Source organism: Alligator mississippiensis, chromosome 1 (genome assembly GCF_030867095.1).
Source record: "Alligator mississippiensis isolate rAllMis1 chromosome 1, rAllMis1, whole genome shotgun sequence".
In the NCBI taxonomy this organism is placed as follows: Eukaryota; Metazoa; Chordata; order Crocodylia; family Alligatoridae; genus Alligator; species Alligator mississippiensis.
The window spans coordinates 197,316,371-197,338,910 of record NC_081824.1 but is presented as its reverse complement, the minus strand read 5'-3'; the positions used below and the strand labels follow the sequence as shown (position 1 = coordinate 197,338,910).

General features: G+C 44.1%; 1 protein-coding gene across 2 annotated transcripts in view; it reads right to left on the bottom strand.

Annotated features, from left to right (window-relative positions):
* CAMKMT (calmodulin-lysine N-methyltransferase) overlaps positions 1-22,540 on the bottom strand; it is a 396,999-nt gene that overhangs the window by 14,812 nt on the left and 359,647 nt on the right. For both annotated transcript variants that reach the window (XM_059718713.1, XM_059718716.1), the window contains one exon: positions 15,073-15,136. In XM_059718713.1, coding sequence (XP_059574696.1) covers positions 15,073-15,136 — 64 coding nt within the window. The remainder of the gene's footprint in view (positions 1-15,072; positions 15,137-22,540) is intronic.

Genomic DNA, 22,540 nt, shown 5'->3' with positions numbered 1-22,540 from the left:
CTATTATCATCAAGGCATGACAGGAGAGATCAGGGCAGACTGCCCTTAAACCAGGGCAATTTAAAAACATTTTTGGGTATCCTGTGACACATGACTTGAAATGCTGCTGACTTTACTGAAGCCCAGCCCAATGGACTATATGAAAAATCATGAGCCTTTTTGCTTTGGATTAATATCATGTATAGTTTGCACTATATATAAGTAGGTGCCAAAGTTCTACTTAAAAGTGTGTTTATGGAATACCTGCACTAAAACCTGAAGCATTTTCAAAAAATGGTAAAAAACATCCATTCTGGATGAACTAAGTCTATGGGTACTATATGCAAATTACTACAGTTTTATTTATTTCAAGGTCATTTTTTTCAAAGTTGCTCTTTATTTCCATGTGCTCAGGGAGAGCAGGGTCTGATAATAAGAAGGGAGGGAAGGGACTGTAGGAGGAAGAAACTGGGGAAGCAAAGGGACTACCTGACCCTCCAGATTTATTTTCCTTGCTGTAGCAGTGGAAGGTTGACAAATTCAAGACAAACCTTCAATAATTAGATTTTATACCTGAACAAATATATTAAATTTATACGTTTTCCAGATAAAGAATCTAATTTGTGTGGGGGGGAGGGGGGTGACAGAACACCCCTTTGGGTGTCTGTTACTTTAAGGGCTGGAGCAAGGAACTGTCTGGGGGCTGATAAGAGTGGCCATTTTGGAGAGCTCTGTTATAAGATCAGAGCAGTCTGTGTTCAGCTGTCTGGGGAGTAACATCGCCCAACAGAGCTCCTGTTCCAGGAATACCTTGGAGGTAAGGGTGAGGCTATGGGGAAGGAAGAGGCCTCATTGGTCCTGGGCATGACTTAAAACTGCACCCTGCTGGGACAGGGAGGCCTGGTGAGACTGTCTGTAGTGGGGCAGAGCCATGCAAATACCAGGACCAAGAACCTCCATGGTGTAAAGTGGGTCGGGGTGCCTTAACTCCTGCCCCCACCTTCAGGTGGGTTACTAGGAGAATCACGGGGGGCAAGTAAGTTTAGGAGAAGTGTCTGAGTCCCTTGGGGTTTTGGACTGTGGAGGTATGACAGGCACGTTCAAAGAGGAGCACCTGAGCCCAATGGGATGTAAGACCCCAGGCCCTGAGAATGGCAGGGAGGAGTTGTGGGGCCAGTTAAGCTCAGAGAGGAGCAGCTGAGTCCCAAGGGGGTGGAAGATCCCAGGCCCCAGTGTAAGGGGAATAGTTGTGGCTTGAGAGACGGGTGTAGTGGTCCAGTAAAGGGCCAGGGGAGAAGTAGGCCCATAGTTGAGTAATCGCTTAGTCCTGTTTGGGTGAGGGTCACAGGAGAGGCCCAAAAGACCATGCCAGGGCTGACTGAGGGGTGGAGAGAAAAGCCTGAGGATCTGCTTGAGTAGGGCAGAGTATGGCGTGGAAAGGCAGGATGCAAGAGACCAGGTGAGAGCCAGTAGAGTGCAAGAGGCCCTGGTGAGAGGGGAGTGGTGTGTGTGCAGCCCCGAAGGGGGCAGTATGATAAATATCCAACTGTGCGCCCAGTTTGGCACGGCCTTGAGCTAGAGTATCATCACACAGTGTGACATCAGTGAGGAATGGGACATATGTGTCAGGGTGGTAGGAGCATGGTCATTTGGGTGCACAAAGGGCAGCCTCCCACCTATTTTACATCACAATCAACATCACAATCATTTATCAACAAGGCGTGGCAGATGAACAAGGTGGGCAGTCTGCCCAAAGACAAAGGTGGAGCCATGCTAGTACTGGGCCTGGAAGGTGTTCTTGTCACAGGGGGTCATTTTACAATCACGGTCATCCTATATTTGAGTAAATATGGTAATACACAGAGATAGAGTTAAGTTGGGAAAATGAGGAAGATATAACAAAATGAAAATCAGCCTGCAAAAAATGTAAGTTAATGCAGAAGAAAAGGGGTTTGGAGCACAGAATAAATCAATAAGTGGGAAGATTCCAAGCCTAGAGCTGAGACATTTAGTTTGCTGGCTACTAAAACCACTAACTACGTGATACACATCATGCAACGTGGCGCTGTATACACATACATAGACAAAAACAACAAATCTTGCAACAGGGACATAAAGTCTCTATCAAGCTATCTAAGGGTATTTCTGTACACCCCCTGCAGTGGCCTTGAGGATGCAGCTGTTGAGCCTACTCACTCCCACGCACCATGCATGAGACCCAAGAAAGAGGCAATGAGGTTGTCCTGAGGGAGCACCCAGTCATATCACTAGACCACACTGCAGACAGATCTTGAGATAAGGGATGAGTGAACAAGTGGAACAAGAGCAGTACCTCTAAGACCCCTACAGAGATAAAACAGAGCTATCCTATATTATATATGTGTACATGCACAATCCCTATCACAATAGTATCTAAGCTCCTCTCAGTCAAAATATTTATCCTCACAACACATCAGACAGGTAGGGATACACTGTTATCCCCATTTTACACATGGAAAATTGAACCAGTTAAGCAACTTTCTGAATTTCCACAGGATGTCTGTGTCACACAAGGACTTATATTCAGGTTTCCCAAGTTCCAGGCTGGTGCCTTAAACACTGAGCCATCCTTTCATTTTTTTCTAAATTACTAGCTAGCTTTCATACTGTATTCAGTTGTGGGACCCATGTCATCAGAAACCTGAGTTCAGAATAGAGAGTTTGGGAGAGAAGGGCTATAGGGATTGATAGCTTAGCTAAATGATAACTTAGGCCACTGTAGCCCCCTGTGCCTCTCCCCCAAGAGTCGTGCATTTGGATTCTTCATGAACCTCACTGTGGTTTCTTGGGCTACACGGCCAGGCTATTGGGAGTGACCTCGGGTCAGTTCCTCAGGGGTCTCGTCTGCCACGTCTTTGATGATGTCGGTTTTTATAGCGAGGGTGATGTCTGGTCCTGCCTCCCCTGGCACTTCCCCTGGCCCTCCTCACGGTTGTTTCTTCTTGGGGCTCCACCTCCCCTACACCCTGCCTAACACCAACCGTGATGTTATTCACCAGGGCCGGTACTCGGACCCCCACTTTCGGCTCGGTTTCTTAGGGGCTCCGGTCATCAGCTAGTGATGGTATTTGTACCGAATGCTTCATGCGGCCCCTCTTTCACCCTCAGTTTAGTCGGAGCCTCCAGCCCCCCTTGACACATCGATTGCTCCCCGAATTTGGTACCTGTCACCTGTTTCCTGGGCCAGGGTCCCATCCTCGTCGTCTTCACCAGTGTTTCAGTCGCTGCAGTTTCCACCCTCAATCCACGCTAGCTCCATTAATGACTCCTCGGGCCCTTGCTGGCCCCGCATTCCCTTGGTGCTTCCCTTCCAAAGAAGCCACCAAGCCTCCTCCACCGGCAGATTTGCCTGCTCTGGGCCCTCTGGGCCAGCTGGGGACACTGCTTCCAGTCCCCCTGGCTTCCTTCCAGCTGGACCTTTTCTCTGGGCGCCAGGCGCCTGCCCAGCCAATCGACCATGGCACGCTTTTATAAAGCAAGCCCAGGCAGACGCAGGAGCCATTCCTGGCTCCGCCGTGGGTTTTTTCTTTGATCTTCATCTGCGGCAGCTCCTGGCTGGAGCCGCTGCAGTTTCACTTTCACTGTGCTCCGCTGCTGGCACGGTGTCCCGCCGCCTCTCCCCGGACTCCAGTAAGTTTCCACCACAGCCACATACATGCATTCGTAGATTTCATAGACATTAGGGCTGGAAGGGACCTTGCAAGATCATTTGGTCCAGCCCCCTGCCCAAGGGCAGGACATCAGATGGGGTCAGAGGACCCCAGCAAGATAATCATTCAAACGCAACTTGAATGCATCCAGAGTAGGTGCTTGTACCACTTCTGGGGGAAGTCTATTCCAGACTCCAAAGACTTGGATGGTAAAGAAGTTCTTTCTTATGTCCAGTCTAAAACAGTCTTCTAGCAGTTTGTGATTGTTGCACCTTGTTTTCCCTAGGGGAGCCCTGGTGAATAGCTGTTCTCCCAGGTCCTGATGTACACCCCTGATCTACTTATAGGCTGCCACCAAATCCCGCCTGAGCCTATGCTTTTCCAAGCTGAAGAGTTCCGTGCCACTCAGCCTGTCCTCATATGACCTGCTCTCTTGACCTCTTATCACGTGTGTGGCTCTCCTCTGGACTCTCTCGAATTTCTCTATGTCCTTTTTAAAGTGTGGAGCCCAGAGTTGGATGCAGTACTCCAGCTGTGGCCCCACCAAAGCCAAATAAAGTGGAAGAATGACATCTTGGGTCTTGTTTGCGATACATCAGTACATTCAAGCCAGAGTTTTATTTGCTTTACCAGCTGCAGCATCGCATTGGTGACTCAGATTCATCTTGTGGTCAATCATGACCCCCAAGTCTCTTTCAGATGTAGTGCTAGTGAGTTAAGGACTGCCGTGACTATAAATATGACGTGGGTTTTTCATCCTGAGGTGGAGCACCTTGTATTTCTCTATGTTGAAGGTCATCAGGGTTTATATCTGCCCACCTTGTGAGCCTATCCAGGTCAGCCTAGATCCCCAACCTATCCTCTAGTGTAACTGTGCTTCCCCATAGTTTGGTGCCATCCGTGAACTTAACCAGTTAATTTGTGGCACCCAAATCCAGATCATTAATGAATACATTAAAAAGTACTGGTCCAAGTACTGAACCCTGAGGGATGCCACTGGTCACCATACACCAGGCAGATTTGGTTCCATCAGCAATCGTTCTCTGTGTCAGACCACAGAGCTAGTTCCCAAGCCATTGGACTGGAAGGTTGCTAAGGCACAGTTCCCCAGTATTGCCATGAGGACACCAAGTCAAAGGCTTTTTTGAAATCCAAGTAAATGACATCAACCTCTCCCTCCCATCCAGGTGACACATCACCTGGTCATAGAAGGAGATGAGGTTGGTCAGGCAAGTCCTACCCAAAACAAAGTTGTGTTGGCTCTCTCTCAGAATGGTGCCTTCTGTCAGCCTGTTGTTGAGGGACTTTTTGATCATTTTTTTCAAGATCTTACCAGGGATTGAGGTCAAACTGATTGGCCTGTAGTTTCCTGGATCTTCCTTTCTTGAAGATAAGCACCACATTGGCCCTCTTCCAGTCTTCAGAAACCTCTTCTGAGTGCCACAAGTTCTCAAATATCCATGCCAATGGGCAAGCTATGATGTCAGCCAACTCTTTTAGCACTCTTGGGTACATTCCATCAAGGCCTGCTGACTTATGGCTGTCCAGCCTCTCAAGGTGTTCCCCCACAAGGCCTTGATTAAATGTAGGCATATGGTCACCCGTATCCTCATAGTCCTGTGTCCTGTCAGGCAAGGTGACCCCCTTGGGCTGGTGGAAAACCGACGCAAACTAATCATTGAGAAGATGGTCAGGGGGCAGCAGGGCAGACCCTATGAGGAGAGGCTATGGGACCTGAACCTGTTCAGCCTTCACAAGAGAAGGCTGAGAGGGGATCTAGTGGCCATCTATAAACTTACCGGGGGAGGACCAGTGGGGAATGGGAGAGTCCCTGTTCCCCAGAGCACTACCAGGAGTAACTAGGAATAATAGCCACAAGTTGATTGAGAGTAGGTTCAGGCTAGACATCAGGAGGCACTACTTCACAGTCAGGGCAGCTAGGATCTGGAACCAACTTCCAAGGGAAGTGGTGCTTGCTCCTACCCTGGGGGTCTTCAAAAGGAGGCTAGATAATCACCTAGCCGGGGTCATTTGACCCCAGTATTCTTTCCTGCCATGGCAGGGGGTCAGACTTGATGATCTGCTTAGGTCCCATCTGACCCTACCAACTATGAAATTATGAAACTATGAGATTAGCTTTTTCCTGGGTGTTGGTTGTCAGCTGCCCCATTTGATTCAGTAGGGGTTCAATGTTGCCCTTATTTTTCCAGCAATGGAAAATTTCTACATTAGAAATGATTCTGGGAGAGGGAGCAGTACAGATATTTTGCCTGCAACAGCCCCCGCTCTTCCCTTGCTCCTTGCACCTTCCTGAAACCAGGGTGACCCTGGTCTGGAGAAAAGATAAGTTTCTCTAATAGAGCATCAGGGCAAAGATCCCTGCCTACTTCTCTCACTCTGGGTACCCAGTGTCTCCACATTGACAAAATGGTGGTGGGGTGCTTTGAAATAAAACACATCCAAGGAGCTTTAGTTCAAAGCAGCCCGCTGCAATTTTTTCAGTGCAGGAATGTGCGGCTATGCTGATACATGATGCATGGGTGCTTTTAATTAGCACAGCTTACTAACTAAATGCCCAGTGCTGCACCCAGAAATATATGTAAAAATGCCACTGGTGTCCAGGAAGGGCAGCAGCAACTTCCACCCATGCCTTATTTAGACTAAGGTGACCCTGGTCTCTGAAAAGCATGGGAGCCTTTCCCCATGCCTCCACTTCTCCTGGTCCCTGGGAGGAGTTAAGACATGGGAAAGTATACAGATGTTCATTTTCCCTGGAGCAATTTCTACCTGGCTGGAGTCAGGTTATTTTTCTCCCAGAACTGCCATTCCACTCCATGAGAAGAAACAGAAAAGTCTATACACTTGTGGTTTCTCCCAAGAGAACAGTGATTCTTTGAAAAGAAACAGAACATAAGTATGTGGCCTAAGATGGAACATGATCACCACTGACTTCTATTTGAAAGATGCAAATTATTAGTATTAAACCTTAAATTATAAGTAGGAATAAAGGAATACAAGTAAGAAAAACGCAAATTAGACTAGGTATCAAGAAATTTCTTTACAAAGAGGTCTAGAAAACTAATGGCCTTAAACTGTGTTTAAGAGTGACTGTCCCATATCTAGAGAGACTTAAAATTAGGTCTGACAGTGCACTGGAAATTTTTAAATTGTCAAAGAAACGAGCTGGTGGAGCTAAAAAGCTCTAATATATATGATTCAACTGTGAAATTTATGATGTAAGTGAGTACAATTCCACTGGGCATCAGAGGAATTCTTCTTGTCAATTTAGGGACTAAATGTGTACCCAGATTATAATGTAAAATATTAAACACAAAAAAATTCACAGTCAGAGTAATGTAACAATCTCCCTCACAGCCTAGCATGACATAGCACTCTTTAATATCTTGCATAGAAACAGTCTTTCATTGGGGATGATGGGTGGCTTCAACTGAATGTCTTCCACCCTACATACAACCAAAGCTCCAAGTTGTGCTTTTTGGCACAAGGTGGAAAACCTTATCTCCACAAAGAACCAGACACTGAGATACTGTACCTTTAACTGTACCCTTAACCAGCAATTTATTAAAGAGCAATACTTGCACAATGATATCAGTACAATTTTAAAATTAGACTCTATAGTCTACACAGACATTTCTTTTCACAATATCTGTAGATTAATCCCTTTCAAATTAAATTAAATCTCTCCAAATTTTGCAAGCAAGATTTCAACAAATGCTGTATCAAGTAGATACAGCAGTAGAATAGTATAAAAACTGTTAAATAACAGCACTCTTAAAAGGTGGTCCAAATAAGGTTGAAAACTTCTATCGTGCATCAAACTTTCAAAATGGGAATGTTATTTTATCCAAGCTGCAGTACATTCACTGTGGAAGCTAAATCATCATAAGATGCAAGTCAGATGGATCAACTGATTTCAAAGATGCTACACCAATTTAAACCAGCTGAGGAGCTGGCCCTAAACTGAGAAATGCTAAAATAGTTATTAAATAGGCTTATATCTAAAATAAGTCCCCCAAGAAAAGTATTTAGTTGATTCTAAGATGAGGATTTGCCCCCACTCAACATTGGATTAAAAAAGCCCATCTTAAATTTGACTACAACCTGAGGGGTGAGTGTACAGTGGCTGCGGCTCTGATTTCAACTTTGACCCTGAGCCTGGGGTCACAGTTCAAGCCACAGCCACCTGCCCCCTGCAGCCTTTGCTTCCTGCCACCACCCCGCTGCTGCTGCTGCTTGCCTTTCTATCACATCTCCAGGTCCAGTTGAGGCCGTGCTCCAGCCCAAGGGAAGGGAACATGGAGAACATGCTGTCTCTGACATCTCCTGACCACACATTGGCATCAGTGCTGGCAGCTCCATCCCCAGCTGCAATAAACACTGTGTGGCCAGGCAAGGGCTGGAGGCAGCATGTGTTCTGTGCTCCATGCCTTGGAATGGAGCAGAGCCCCAGCTGGAGTCAGAGCTGCAAAAGGAAAGTAAGCAGTGGAGGTTAGGGGGAGATGGCATGCAGGGCAAGCAACAAGGTGGGGACAAGTGGGAGGACCAGGTGGGAGCAGCACCAGGGGTCACAGATACAGGGGTGGCAAGTGGGAGGAGTGGCAAGGGGTGGGGGCAGGTGGGAAGGGGTGCAAGTGATCAGGGGAAAGGGGTGGGGCAAACACACTGCAGGTAAGCAGGCAGTAGGGGGGTAAGTGGCATTGGGGCAGATGCTAGGGGAGAATAGGGGCAGATGTCAGACACTGTGGAGGGGCCAGGCATGAGATAAACAGGCATGTTTAGGAGGCAGAAAGAAAGGGGATAAGTAGTGGGGGGGGGATAGGAAGGAGGGGGCAGGCCACTTGACTTCCGCACTACCTACCACAATGCCTCCTGCCCCCCTGCCACTGCTTTCCCCACTGTAGCAGCGGGGAGGATAAATTTAAGATGACCTTCCAAACATTAGATTCTATACAGAGAAAATTATAACAAATTTATACATTTTCCAGATATAGGATCTATAGGCAGTCCTCAGACCTACAACACAACCAGTTCCTGAAAACTGTGTCTTAAGTCAAAACATCATAACTTGGAACCAGTTTTCCCACAGGAACAATGTTATAAATGGGGGATTGGTTCCTTTATGATGGTTGACATAGCTGCATCCAGCTGGCAAATCTGTTGTGGTGGGGTGGAGAGGGGAGGGAAGGGGCATGGGGGGGAGAAGGGGGGCAAATCAATGTCCCCTCAGTGAGAGAGGGATTGGGGTTGGTGCTGGGACCCGGGGTAGGGAAGCAATGCCCAGGAAAGGAGTGGGGCAGCTTGTGTCACTGTGTGCCACCGGTCTGGGAGATGCTTTTGTGGCAGCTTGTCCAGCAGCTCTTGCTGCTGCTCCTGCTGCCAGTCCGGGAGAGCATGGGGTGAGGGCGTGTGCCCCAGCATCTGTGCAGGGTGGGGCCTGCGCTCCAGGTGGAAGGCACTGGGAGTGGGATCTAGGCCCCCCCACACTGGTCACACAGCTAGTGCGGGGCCGACGCGAGACTGAGCCACTGTGCTGCCTCCAAACCAGTGGTGTGCAGCAGCCTGGCCTCCCCGCAACTCCTGGATGAGCAGCTGCTTCACCCCGGCTGGGTGAGGGGTGGCAGGGCATGGGGTGGGGTGCATGCTATCCAAAAACTCATGCCTGTCTCACTCCAATCTGGAGGCACATGGCCCCCCCATGCCCTGACAAGGCAAAGTTGCTGCTTGTCCAGAAGGTGCGGGGAGGTCAGGCTGGCTCCTGCCACTGTGCCACTTGTCCAGAGGTAGCACAGCAGCTCAGTCTCATGCCCTGATCCCAGAGACTTGCTCCTGAAGTGCAGCCTGGCGCAGCCCTGGCCCTGCCCACCCCGCGCAAATCCTGGGGCAACCCCACGCCCCCCACTATGCCCTTCTAGACCAGCAGCAGGGGCAGTGGCAAAAGCCGCCAGACAAGCCACCACACGAGCAGCTCCTGGACCAGAGGTACGCAGTGGCACAAGTTGCCCCACTCTCTCCCTGGGCAGCGCTTGCCCCAGGCCCAATCCCTCCCTCACTGCAGTGGCACTGATCTGCCCCCCAACACGCCTTCCCTCCTTTGTGGGAGCCCCACAACAACAGACTTACCAGCTGGATGCAGCTGTGTTGACCATTGTAAAGGCAAAACCCACATGCAAACCTTGAAACAGGGTGTAAGTTTACAAATGTTGTAAATGCCGTTTGTCGTAACTCAAAGTCGTAAGTCAAGGACTGCCTATAATTATTGAGGGGTCATCTTAAATTCAAAGTTGTCTTGGATTTGGGTAAATACAGTAGGTACTGTGATTAACTGCTTTGTCAGAGCAATAAAAACTTTGCTCATTGATCTGTTAAAGGGAAAATCATCAGGTATACCAGTAAATGTAGGCAATTAAAAATATAGGGTTAAAAGTTGTTTCAAATAAAATGCCTGACCTCAATTATCCTGCTAATTTTTCATTTTAAAAAGGTTTTTCATTTTTTTCTTGCTTTGTGAAAAAGAAAGAAAAACAATATAAACTGAAGCTCTAGTCTGTGTCCAACTGCTATCCAGTGGAGATTAAATTGGTTTATACAAAGACTCCAATTCAAGAAGGCATTCCCTTAAGAAGGGTATTTAAAGCATGCGCTTCAATGCTTTCCTGAATTAGGGCCAAAATGCATGAAATAAAAAAACTGAAAAAGAAAAGAAAATACTTTTCTTTCCCCTTATTTCTCTGTTGCAATCTGAAGTCCTATGGTAACACGAGTAGTTAAAAAAGACAGAAGTATGATTTTCAACATGACTGTCACTGGAAATAAATTACTATTGTATTCATCATTTGCTATTATTAAATTGTGTCTGATTTGTTCAGGCAAAGCTTTAGGTTGTCATAACATCCCATTGACTTCAGTAGGACTCCACATGGATACTGGAGAGACCTTTGCAGGATCTGAGCCAAAAGCACTACAGTGTTTATTAAGGAAATGTGCAAACAAAGAAATGATCATTCTAATAGCAATGAAAATGCTATTAGAATTAAAAATGCATTTCAATGTGAAGCAAAAACCTGCTTAAATTACATTTCAATAAAATGAAGTAGTTTATTAATATGAGAATAAAATCTAGCTGTCCAAATACAATTTGCTGACCTAAAAAATATAGGCCTAATTCTTATTCACATTAAGGCCACTTTACATGGCTTTGACAGTGTGAAAGGATGTTAAAGTGAGTGTAAATGTAATTTATGTCTACTTTATACTACCAAAGTGATGCAAAATGTCCTTAGTGAAAATAAGGATTATGACTAGAGTTAGTTCATTTACATTCACAATGTTTTTAGATACATTTGGGGTTTCTGAAATTGTGCAGTAAGTTACAGTTAGGTTCTGAAGTGAAGTAAAATGAATTTTAAATGGTTCCTGAATTCTTAGAAATTCTGCAGCAATGCACTGATAACCAGGTTCTTTCCATTTCAATTAGATGATGCCTGAAATAATAACTCTAGCTTTTCTTGATGTAGCCTACCTGCACCAGAGCCCTCTAAATCAGAACTTGCACAGGTTACCTCTAGGTTGCAGTTTTAAAGCTAGTATTTAATATGAGTAATGACAGTTTAAATGGCATCCTGCATCTTCAGCACCTGACATCAAGGTTGCTAAGGAATTGATGTCACACAGCCATTTCTGAAACATCCTGTCAATGAGAAGCTGATTATGGAAAATGTAGTTTTGCTATCTGGAACACAATTTGTTGTTCTAAAATCCTTTAAAGACCTCTTTCTGGTTTCCTTTCCACTGCAATTTGCTACAGAATGTCCTTCTTAGAATGTAATTCCAATGGACAGGAAATAATGATTTTGTAATTATTGTAAGTAGTCATGCCTCATCTATGCCTCTTCAATGAAGTTCTCAATTCCAAACAGAGTTGGATCTGGATTGAAGAGACTGGTGTAAGATTTAGCTAAACAAAGTATTTCATGTTAATTTATAACAGCTCCAAATCAGAAATATGTTTCTTAAACATTCTCCTCCTCCCATCCAATGGAATCTGTTAACATTTCTTGGTAATATTAAAGTTATCCAGAAATGCATAATTCTGACACATTATAATACAAGAAGATTTCTAGCATCCACGCTGTCAAAAAATGATGGAATCTTTAATGAACCAAGAAGTTTTAGAGGGTTTCAGAGAGGAAGAACAGGGATTTTTTTAAAGGTAAGTTATGCTTTGTACTTATTTCCCCCTTCAATCACCTTAGCTGAGATACCTATTAAGGGTGTGCGAAGCTGGCCCTATTCGATTTGGATTCAGCCCAAATTGGGGACAGTGATTTGATTTCTTGATTTGGATCACTGTCCCTGATTTAATTCAGTCAAATCTACCATAGATGCAGATTTAAATGTTTTTTCTACATACCTCAAGGTACAAGCATGGCTTATGAATGCTGCGATGGTGGAGCGCATGGAGTATCCCACAGGAGCATGGGGGGAGGCGTGGGGGGAGGGGTGGGGGGCCCCTACATGCTTGGTGATGAACGTGGAAGTGGACCAGAAGTGCTTCTGGTCCACTTCTGGGTCTGCTGCTGAGCGCACTGGGGAGCCTCCCGTGCCTCTGTGGGACACTCCATGCGCCCCAGCATTGCAGCAATCATGAGCTGCCTGGTATCTAGAGGTATGTAGAAAAAACATTTAAAGCTGTGTCTATGTTCGAATCACCAAATCTTTCTGAATCTCTCCAAATTGATTTGGAGGGTTCCGATTCAATTTGGAGAGATTAAAGGGTCCTCTGATTCAATCTGGATTTGGAGATTCGGCCACCAAATCGTGTTGAATCTTTGCCGAATTGAATCAGGGATCGAAGCTTTGCACAGCCTTAATACCCGTATTTTCTGTTAGCAATTTTCATATTGCACCACCGCTGCGCCCACCTCAACTAAGTATCTATTCTCACTAGAAACGTTCATAGTCGAGATCTCACATGGATGGAGAGGTCTAATGTGGAAACTTGATTCAAGTACCTAACTCCAGAGAGGAGTAGGACTTCATACACACCTTCGCACTAGAAGTTTCCTATGGCCTAGCTGTAGGTGCCTTACTGTTTAGTGTTTGGGCTCTTTCAAACACTCTTTAGAGGCACCTAATTCTCTCCACTGAGCGCATAAGGAGCCTAAGCACCTAACCCTGTTTCTCTGAATCACCTTCTGGAGGAGCCTTGATGTTAAGCATGCTGAAGTCTACATTGGAAGTATCCAAGAAGCCAAACTGGATTTTTAACTTTAAGCACGTTCTGAAATCTGTTCCTAGATTCTGGGTGCATCTATGTGTTCATTAATGTACAATGGTTATTGCACATTTAATTTAGTACTTGTATAATCAAGTACTACATAATCGCCCAGTAACTGGAATTACTGTGCAGGAGCACCAGCAAACACCTTTTTAGTGATGCTACTGCGCGGTAGCCAAATAATATTGCGCAGTAGCATATTAACAATGTCCACACTGTGATGCACTACTGGGCAGTTAATGTCTCATGTAGACACACCTAGTATGTACTTTTGTTCTACTGACTTCAACTGAATTTGAGCATGGGCTTAAGTCCTTTCTTAAACAAATGAAGAATTACGCCAATGTATAAACCCAAGTTCCCAATTAAATGTTGAAACAGAGCCAGAATGAGTTAAACTCACAGCACCTCTCTGGAGCTGAAGCATTACCCTCATTAGAGATTGGAAACTGGAGACATAACACAGCTTACACGTTATGTTGAGACCAGAACCTGTACCAGGAGAGAAGCTTGGAGAGGCAGGGAATAGACACATACATAGCTTTACTTTTGCATCCACACAAGAAGCAGATACTGAGGGTATGTCTATGCTGAAAACCACAGTTTAGTTTTTAATTTAAGGTAGCCAACTCACGTAATCTAACCTGGTTTAAAAAAAAAAAAGCAGTGAAAATTATGTAATGTGCATCATAACAGGTTAAGAATTCTCTTTGGGGCCTTAACTTGAGCTGTTAACCCACATTAAAATCCAAGCTTCCCTGTTTTTACTGCTATTTTAAACAGAATTACTAAGCTAAGAACTTATTTTTTCCATTGTAGACATACTCATAAGCTACCAGTGGAGTTTTGCCAAAGAAGTTGTGTACAGAACCCAGAATGATCAATGGTCATCTGTCTATGCCAGCTAGCAAGACTGACCCTACTGAAGAAAGGGAGTTCAACTTCTCCCAGCCCCACATTTCTGGAATGGCCACATTCCTCCTCTGTTTCTGGAAACACTATCTCATTAGGACTAAACTGTTGTAGTGAGCTAAGTGACTTACCCTAGGTTGCTTCAGGAAGCTTTTGACAGAACCAAGAACAGAACCCTGATCACCTTAGAATTGTAATGGGATTACCCATGACTAAAGCTATCCCCCGTCTTAAATCTTTACAGGTTTGGTCTCTCTTTCTTTATTTTTATAGGGAAAAAATAAATATGAAAAAGCAGGGCAGATTCTTTAACATAAAATTAAGAAAATGTCATGCATACGTGTCAAAAGAAAGGGGTTTCTTCAAAGAAGACGGGCACACTAAATGTGCCCAGTGCAAGCTAATTTTGAATTTCCTTGGAGTGCAATGACCTTCTAGATTTTTATTTTATTATAATTTAATTTAATGTTATTGCTGTTGGTTTTATAATTCTTGAGATTTAAGTTTATTTGGGGGATTTAAATGAGTTAAAAGAGTTAAATATAAACTCTACTTTTGATGATCTCTTCCTGACAGACTCAAATGTATATACAGTATAATTTCATCACTGACAAAAATATACAAATGGCATAGCATTTCATGTAGTGCTTCAGTTCAGTGTACTTCACTATTTATAATATGTAAATACACAGCTTATTTCATAAAGAAAACAAGTTGTAGGCTACAGATGTATAAGGACTTTATTCATTTAATATAAACAGAAATGAAAGGAAAAAATGTTCTTTCACAATAAATAAATATACTATGACAAAGGTTACTATTGAAGGGATTAAAAATGACAGAAGCCAACATAAAAACTTTCAATACCGTACTTTTACTTTAATATGAAGACATTATTATCAAAGGAAAATACTCAAGAAAAGCTTTGATAAAAATAATCTCACACTATCTTTGAAGCGGTTTCATTTATTTTACTACCCACTGTGTTCCTTATCAGAAGGCCAAGTATAAGAAGTTTCCTAGTTTATGATTAGGAAAGAATCTGATAGATTAGAAGACTCAATTGAAGTTGGACATAATAAGTATTAAAGTATTACATGACATTAATCCTGCCATTCCATTACTCTCTCAATCATTGTGCACAGACTAATTATTCTGAAGCCAGTGTTCAGGAGAAAATAGAAACATACTTACACTGGGCTGGAGTAATCTCTTTATTGCATCAACAAGACTAGCTCTGTACCGGTCCAGAAACAGGCTGACATTGAGAAGAGAACAGAATCCAGATTAAAATGGGTTTTCAATTCTAATGATACTAATGCAGATAAGTACAAGGCTAATTACATATGTTTACACAATGCTGAAAAGGAGAAACTAAGGTCTAAATTTCCTTCCTTCCAATTAATGTATGTTTTAGTAAAAAAACAAAACAAAACACACACCCCCAGTTGAATCCTGCAACTAATGTTATCTAAAGCTAAGGCCAAAATATCAGCATGAAGCAATTTTGTTATGTGACAGGAATTAACAGATCATGTATGCTAATGTTTTAATAGTGTGGATATCAGAAATTAAGATCAATATACTGTAATGCAGGGTTACCATTTCACATGCTGTTTGGTATAGAAAGGTTTAAATAGAGGGTTGTTTTGTTTTTTTAAAGTATCCTCTCCATTGCATTTAGTGTACTACTCTTAAAAGTTTTTTCTTTGGCCATTTAAATATTTATCATCAGTTTATTAATTTGATATTTATTCATTTGCATTATGATAACTTCTGTAAGCCAAGTTCCCCAGCTGTTCCAGTGTAACAAAGAGACACCCAAGTGCAGAGCCATCACATCCTGAGAGTGAAATTCTTTATCCACACAACTCGTATATAAAGAGCCCAGTAAGGCATGGGTCCCAGGCTGGTCTCCATGGAGACCCCGGGATCACTGGGCAGTAATAGTGCAGGGCCAGGCCTTGGGCAGAGCTGTGATCCACTCCCAACATACTCCTTTCCACAGAACTGGCACCAATTGCAGGGGAGCAGATCACAGCTCAGCCCTGGGCCCGTGCTGCCATGGCAAGACACCCCCTGCCCACCTAGCAGCAGTGGGGGTGGCCGCATGGAGTTGTGCCTCTCTGCTGCTGACAGGCAGGCAGAGGGTGTGTAGCTGGTGCAGGGCTCCAGAGGAAAGGCAGCAGGGCAAAGAGCCCACAGCGGGAAGCCTGCATCCACCCCCACTCCGCTTGGCTCTGGTCCAGCTGTGTTGCTGGGGGGGAGGGGGAAGTGGGCATGTAGCCCACCTTTTCCTTTTGAAAAAGTGGTCACCTTACCAGCCGAGCATGGGGCAGAGCCACTTAGGGAATTATAGTGAGCTGTTGTGGGCGAGGTGTGTGTGTGTGGGGGGGGGTTCTGACCCAGCCCATGACAGCTCACCAAAACTCCCTAAGTGGCCCTCCAGTCCCAATAATTGTGCATCCCTGGACTACGAGGACAAACTCCAGGATTTTACAGTCTTTTGTAGGAGGTGCTTGTCTAAAGCATGAAAGCTTGGGACCAAGTAGCACCAATAGTCATGACAAGCCAATAGTGGTGTTTCAAACGTGGTTGCAAGAGATTTCTCCTTTTGAGTGCCTCCAAAATTAAATCTGTGAACAGTACAACTATAGAAGAAGGCATGAGGGAGACAAGTCCTTCCCTACCCTCCTTTCACACTACCCTGATTATATCGATTTAAGGTAAGTTCAAACAGCGCTCAGACTTGTGATAGCAGCAGATGCAGGCATATCGAGCTCTTTCAGGTACCAGTAACAGTGAAGCTGAGACAGCACCCATTTTCTTCAACTTATCATCTAGCCCAGGCAGGCAACATCCTACACTGAGGCCTACATAGCTGTGATGATGTCTCTGTTTGTACCCAACCTGCCTAGATTAAAGCTGGTTAAGTTATCACTACATGTGCTGCAATTCCATCTCAGACTACACTTTAGACATACCCTGTGTGATTATAAAACCAGTCCATTTTTACTTATTGATCCTCCAACTTCTTCAATGTAGTTGCATAGAGACCCAGAATGTGCAAAAAAATCCTGGGATTTTTAAAGTATTGGAATACAAAAACAATTGCTTAAAGAGAACGTGCAGCTACCATGTTATGTATATGTGAACTACAAAACCTTCAACATAAAGTAAATGCTTACAAATAAATCTATGGAGGAAACTGACAGACTTATTACCAGGGATCCGGATTTTCCATTTCTCACAGAAAAACGGGAAAAAACAGACTGTCCCTTTTGCCTGAGAAAAACACAGATTTTTCATTTTAACAGAGAAACATGTGGATTTTGCTCTTTTGCAAAGAGCTCTCTGCAGGCTGGCAGAGTACCAGCTTGCAAGGGGCTGGGGGAAGCAGGAGGAGGGTGGTCAGGCAGAGGGTGCCACGTGCATATACATGTTTCTGGAAACATGGACATGCCAGGCAGCCTGGAGAGCAGCTCCTGCAGGTAAGCGTGGGGGCTGGGGGGAAGGGGAATGAGGCCCCCATAGGGAGGGAGGGAGTTGGGTAGGGCTGGAACTGGGGCTGATGCCTAGCTCGGCGGTGCAAGGGCTTGAGGCCCAGGACCACAATGTGTGGCCACAGGCTCCCAGCCAGGAGTGAGATGGGGTCAAGGGGGGCTCCCCCAGAGGGCAGGAGGATGGGGCCAGCTCCATGCTGCTGCATGAACCCCCAGGGAGGCAGAGAGGACCTGTGCCCCCCAGATCTGTGTGCGGGGTAGGGGTGGGCTGCCCACTGCTGGCTTGAGCCCCCTGTCCTGCTGCCTTGCCCCAGGGCCTCCACAGCCCAGTGGGTGGGACCTGGCACAGCAAGGCAGAGCAGGGCCAGGCAGGGAAACTCAGTGCCACTGCTGCGAGCCCTGCACTACCCTGGTGATGTGTCCCTTGACTGGTTGGCAGCTGTGGGTATGGCAGAGCAGGGTTGTGCCCCTCACTGCTCTGAGGTGGGTAGGGGGTGTGTTGCCAGGGCAGCGCAGAGCTTGTAGCAGCAAGAAGCATTCCTGCGTGGCCCTGTTCTGCCCTTTGTGCCAGGTCCCACCTGATGGGCCATGCAGACCCTGGGGGAAGGCAGCAGGGTTGGGAGCCCAAGTCCACAGTGGACAGCCCACCCCTGCACCCACTCTCACCCCATGCACAGATCTGGGGAACACATGCCCCCCCCTATTCCCCCAAGAGTGCATGCAGTGGCAGAGAGCTAGCCCCCTCCTGCCCCCCAGATAAATCTGCCCCTGCCCCCACTACAGGCTCTGCCCCAGCTGTGCTGCCCATGTGGGGGGCAGAGGGGATCCAGGCTCTATACTTCACTGTGCTGCTGCAGCTGCTTCCTCCCACAGGTAGCAGCCAGGGCTCAGGCACTGCTGTGGGGGGCAGAAGAATGTGGACCTGGGTCCCAAGTCCTGTAGCCCTGGCATCTGGGGGCCCCCATCTGGTGGAGGGGCAAGAGGGTATGGGGGTCAGTGAGGGGCACCAGCAGGGCCAGGGGGCTATGGCTTGGAGTGAGGGGCCTGGGATCCCTGCTTATTATGAATGGATAACTGCATAATGATCGCAACCCTTCTGATTCCTTTAATGTTTTCTTGAATGTGATGTCTCTCTTATGGAAGTCTCTGAATCACAGCTACAATCTTTTCTTCTGCAAGGAATACCTGAACCTTGTTTTGGAGCCCAATATTACTTCTGGCATTGGCTGGAAGCATGGGTGGTCTTCACCAGTTTCTTCTCTTGGGAGGAACAAGAGGATGAGCTAGCCCTAGGTTACCCAATGTAAGTGTATGTTTTCTTCTTCTTGTGTTATTCTTAGTCAATTTTTATTTTAAAAGAAAAGAAAATATGGCAAATCTACCTCACAGCAAGTTTTTCATACTTCAGCTACTGGCACGTGGAACATTAATTTCTTGAAAAAGATTTTAATATGTATCTAAATAATACAAATTATAAAGTCACTGTAACATATTAGCGCAATGGATTATTTTTTCTTTTCTGGAGCTAAATTTTCAGAGGAAACAGACTGCAAAACTTCAGGTCTATCTACTGCAGCAGCAGGCCTATGACTGCAAAAGGGGTTACCATGTGCACTAAAGAGCACAGGTACCAAGCATTGCCCTCTGAAGTCTGTGACATTTGGTTTTGTTTTAACCTAATCCATTTTGTCTAAGTATTGCAGTGGCATCCATACTCTGAGGATTTTTTTCTTTTTTCAGAGAAGTAGGATCCTGCCACAGCTAGATATCTGTGCCACTCAGTGCTATTAACACACAGTATCTTATATATTCTGCTGTTATTGTGTCAATACATGATATTATCTCAGAATAGCAGGCAGTTAAAAAGACGTGTTAGAAATTATGATAAACCGCAACAAGAGTTAAGAAACCAAAATGTTATATCATGCATGAGTATGTCTTCTTAAAACTGTATAGATTCAGGCACGGTTGTCCCTTGTATTGTTACCACACTATAGCATGACGAGATTATTTTAAAGTTACACCTTCATCAGGGGGAGTAAGCCTCTGTTTTAGTTTTGCAAACTTTCCCTGCCCTCCTCAAATAAAAAAGCAGTTGATTTGAATTTTTTCAATTTGGCCAAATTTCATCAAGAAAAGTGACAGCATGTTGCATTCAGCCAGCAGTGTAGGGATATGCCTTGGTGCTTGGGGCAAAGCAGAAGCAGTGACTTCTGGTTGCGGCTGCATTCACAATTGCAAAAATGTGGCTTCTGGCAGCAGTCGCTTTTTTTGCCCCCACCCTGCCCTCCAAGTTGGTGACCAGGCAGTTGCTCCTATCACTCCACTATAGCTATGCCACTGCATTCAGTCATATCATAATCTTACTCAACTGAACTGTTTTGTGCCTGAGAAGCCTCATCTTGAAAAAGGTTTGCATCAGATAATGATGTATTGGCTTGTATTCACCTAACACAGAGGTGTTAAACTATGGCCATGGGCCAGATCCAACCCACAGAGACAGCCCAAACAGCTGGTAGAAATGCTGGGAATTTGGAGGTAGGTCTGACGCAGCCACCTCAGGGAATGCTTCTGTCCCATTTGCATTAGAAGATGCCCTAAGTATGGCAAAACAGGAGAATGATCTGTGTTTGCAATAGGTTGGTGCAGGATTTGGGTGGTTAAATGTCAACATTACATGCTAAAAATGCACCTTTTAAGCAAATCCTCCCAGAATTTCGCAGCAGCTCTCAAAGAAGCTAAGTGGCATATTGGTCTGTTGCTCTTGCCATTCATTATGGACCTCACAATTCAAATTTGGCTTGTATCACAAGTGGTGTGGTGGTGTTCTTAGTTAGCCCTTTTCCATATAACAAAATGCTTCACATTTCCATAATAGGAAGTCTCTGACTGCAGAGACTCAGCAATGAAATCAGAGGAGCTTTTACAGGTCAGCATGGAAATGTCTGGTCACAGTATCAATGGAACTGGAACAGTATTTACTGACTCTTGCTAGTACATCTGTTTAAATTTATAGACAATAATGTACATTTTTGTCCTATATTTTTATTAATTTTTATTTTTAAGGGTTTTTTGCATGTTTTCCATTTTAACCCACCATTATAACAAAATGAAAACTTACACAAAAACTCTTGGGGGTAACAGTGAACTATAGCAAAATCATAAAAAAGAGAATTTCTAAGTTAGATTAAAGCTGATATGCTTTATCATTTCTTCTTGCATCTTAAACAATCTCCGAGCAGAGGGCATGTGTTTATATTTTATGGGCTATCACATCAAATATCTTCTTTTTGCATGTCCTGCAACAGCTACAACTGGTGCTTTAGACCTGATTTCCAATCATCCACAGCATCTAATGTGCAGAGTCATTTATGTTTTTACACAGCTTCAACTGCTGAGCTGTCATACATTCAAAAACACTTATTAGGTTAAAAAAAAAGAATCCTATTTCCACACCATCAGGTTCCATTACAATTGAACATGCACGTGTAGAGGCAGGCTTAAAAGGAACAATAACTTGTTATTCTAAACTTAAGAAGGACCGAGATCTTACTGCATTCCCGTGGAAAGAAATGTTTATATTAAATAGAGTATAGAACAAGACATTTTGATTTAATGGGTAACTTGGGCTCAATTCTGCATTCCTAGCAAATCCATAACTCCTACTTCTGACAATGAAGGTAACACAGCACTTGATTCATACGCCTCAATCATACAAACCATTACATTCGTGTCTAACCTGCAGCAAAAAAGCAGCCACACTGATTTTGGGGGTCCTATTCAGATGTTTAAATGTTACCAGGTCTGAGCCATATTCTGTAGCTATGCCATATTCATAGCATCCTAACAGGAAACTGAAATATTCTCCCTTGGTCACCACCTCTGGCTTCAGGCTTCTCTGAATTAAAAAAAAAAAAAAAGAAAAGAGATGGACATCAGATTCCTTTTTTCTTAATTAGGAATCCCCTACTTTAAATCAAATACATCTTCCACTTCAAATCAATGCAGAACTTTGGGATGCTCAAGGGCTTGAGAAGAGTTTCTTTGGTAGCTGATCTGGAGTAGATCAGTATCTCTGTCTCCCCTGTACCACAGTCTTGCTTTTATTGCTCCTGTGTCTCCCTGTATTTCACTTATCCTTGCAGTGCAACTGTGGGGCTTGCAATTTTGATAGTAGTATCCTCCCTCCAAAAAACAACTGGGCTTTGGAACAGACAGTTATAATACTCCAAAATTTTGGTGATTTTTTTCAAGAATGCCTTTATCATTGCTGTGACCTCACCAAGATTTTGTCTTTATTTTTATCTCAAGTTGACATTTTACAAGTTATTTAGGAACTACTGATATTTTTTATTGACAAAAATCTTGAATGGTTAAATAATGACTAGCTTTCACAATTGGCCTCTTATTCATTTTATAATCTAGTTCAGCTACTAAATTTAACTGTGAACTAATGGACTGTCTGTTCTGGGAAATAAATTATTTTCCACCCTTGCTCACAAGGCTTATGAGTGTTTGAATGTAAATATATGAATATAAACATATCACCGCTTGTTGTAATCATGTACATTTTTACTTGAACCTCAATGTGGGTTTGGAAAATGTTTATGAATAGAGCTTGTTTTCATGTAAATGGGATCAAGCAGTACTACTGGTTAGCTATTCAGACAATCAGACAATACCACCCTTGCTGGAGATACTTCAATAAGAATTTATCCATGTACCTAATATTTGAACTCAGCTTTTTTGCTTTATATTCCCCTGTTCTAATCCCAGATCTTATTGACTGATAATGAACTGTATGACAGTGTTAAAGTAAATGCAATCTATTCTATCTGTTTTTATCACTGCATACTTTAGATTTCACCTGAGGAGCTGAAAGAAATGGCAGCTCAAAAATTCAGAAAGCAAAAACACCACTAGCAGTTCTGAAGGGATTTGTTCTTTTGGGAGAAAAAACTCCCACAAAAATAAAAATAAGATTTTACTTTGGTAAATGTATTCTACATTCTTAACCAGCCTGCCAACATATCAGGTAAACTAATGGTTTCTGTTACAGAAACAATTATTTTTAAGAAGAGAGAAGCATTACAGTCATTTTATGCTTATTAAAGTAACAGGGATGTGTATTTGCATTTTGGCACTTGGAGCAACAAAAA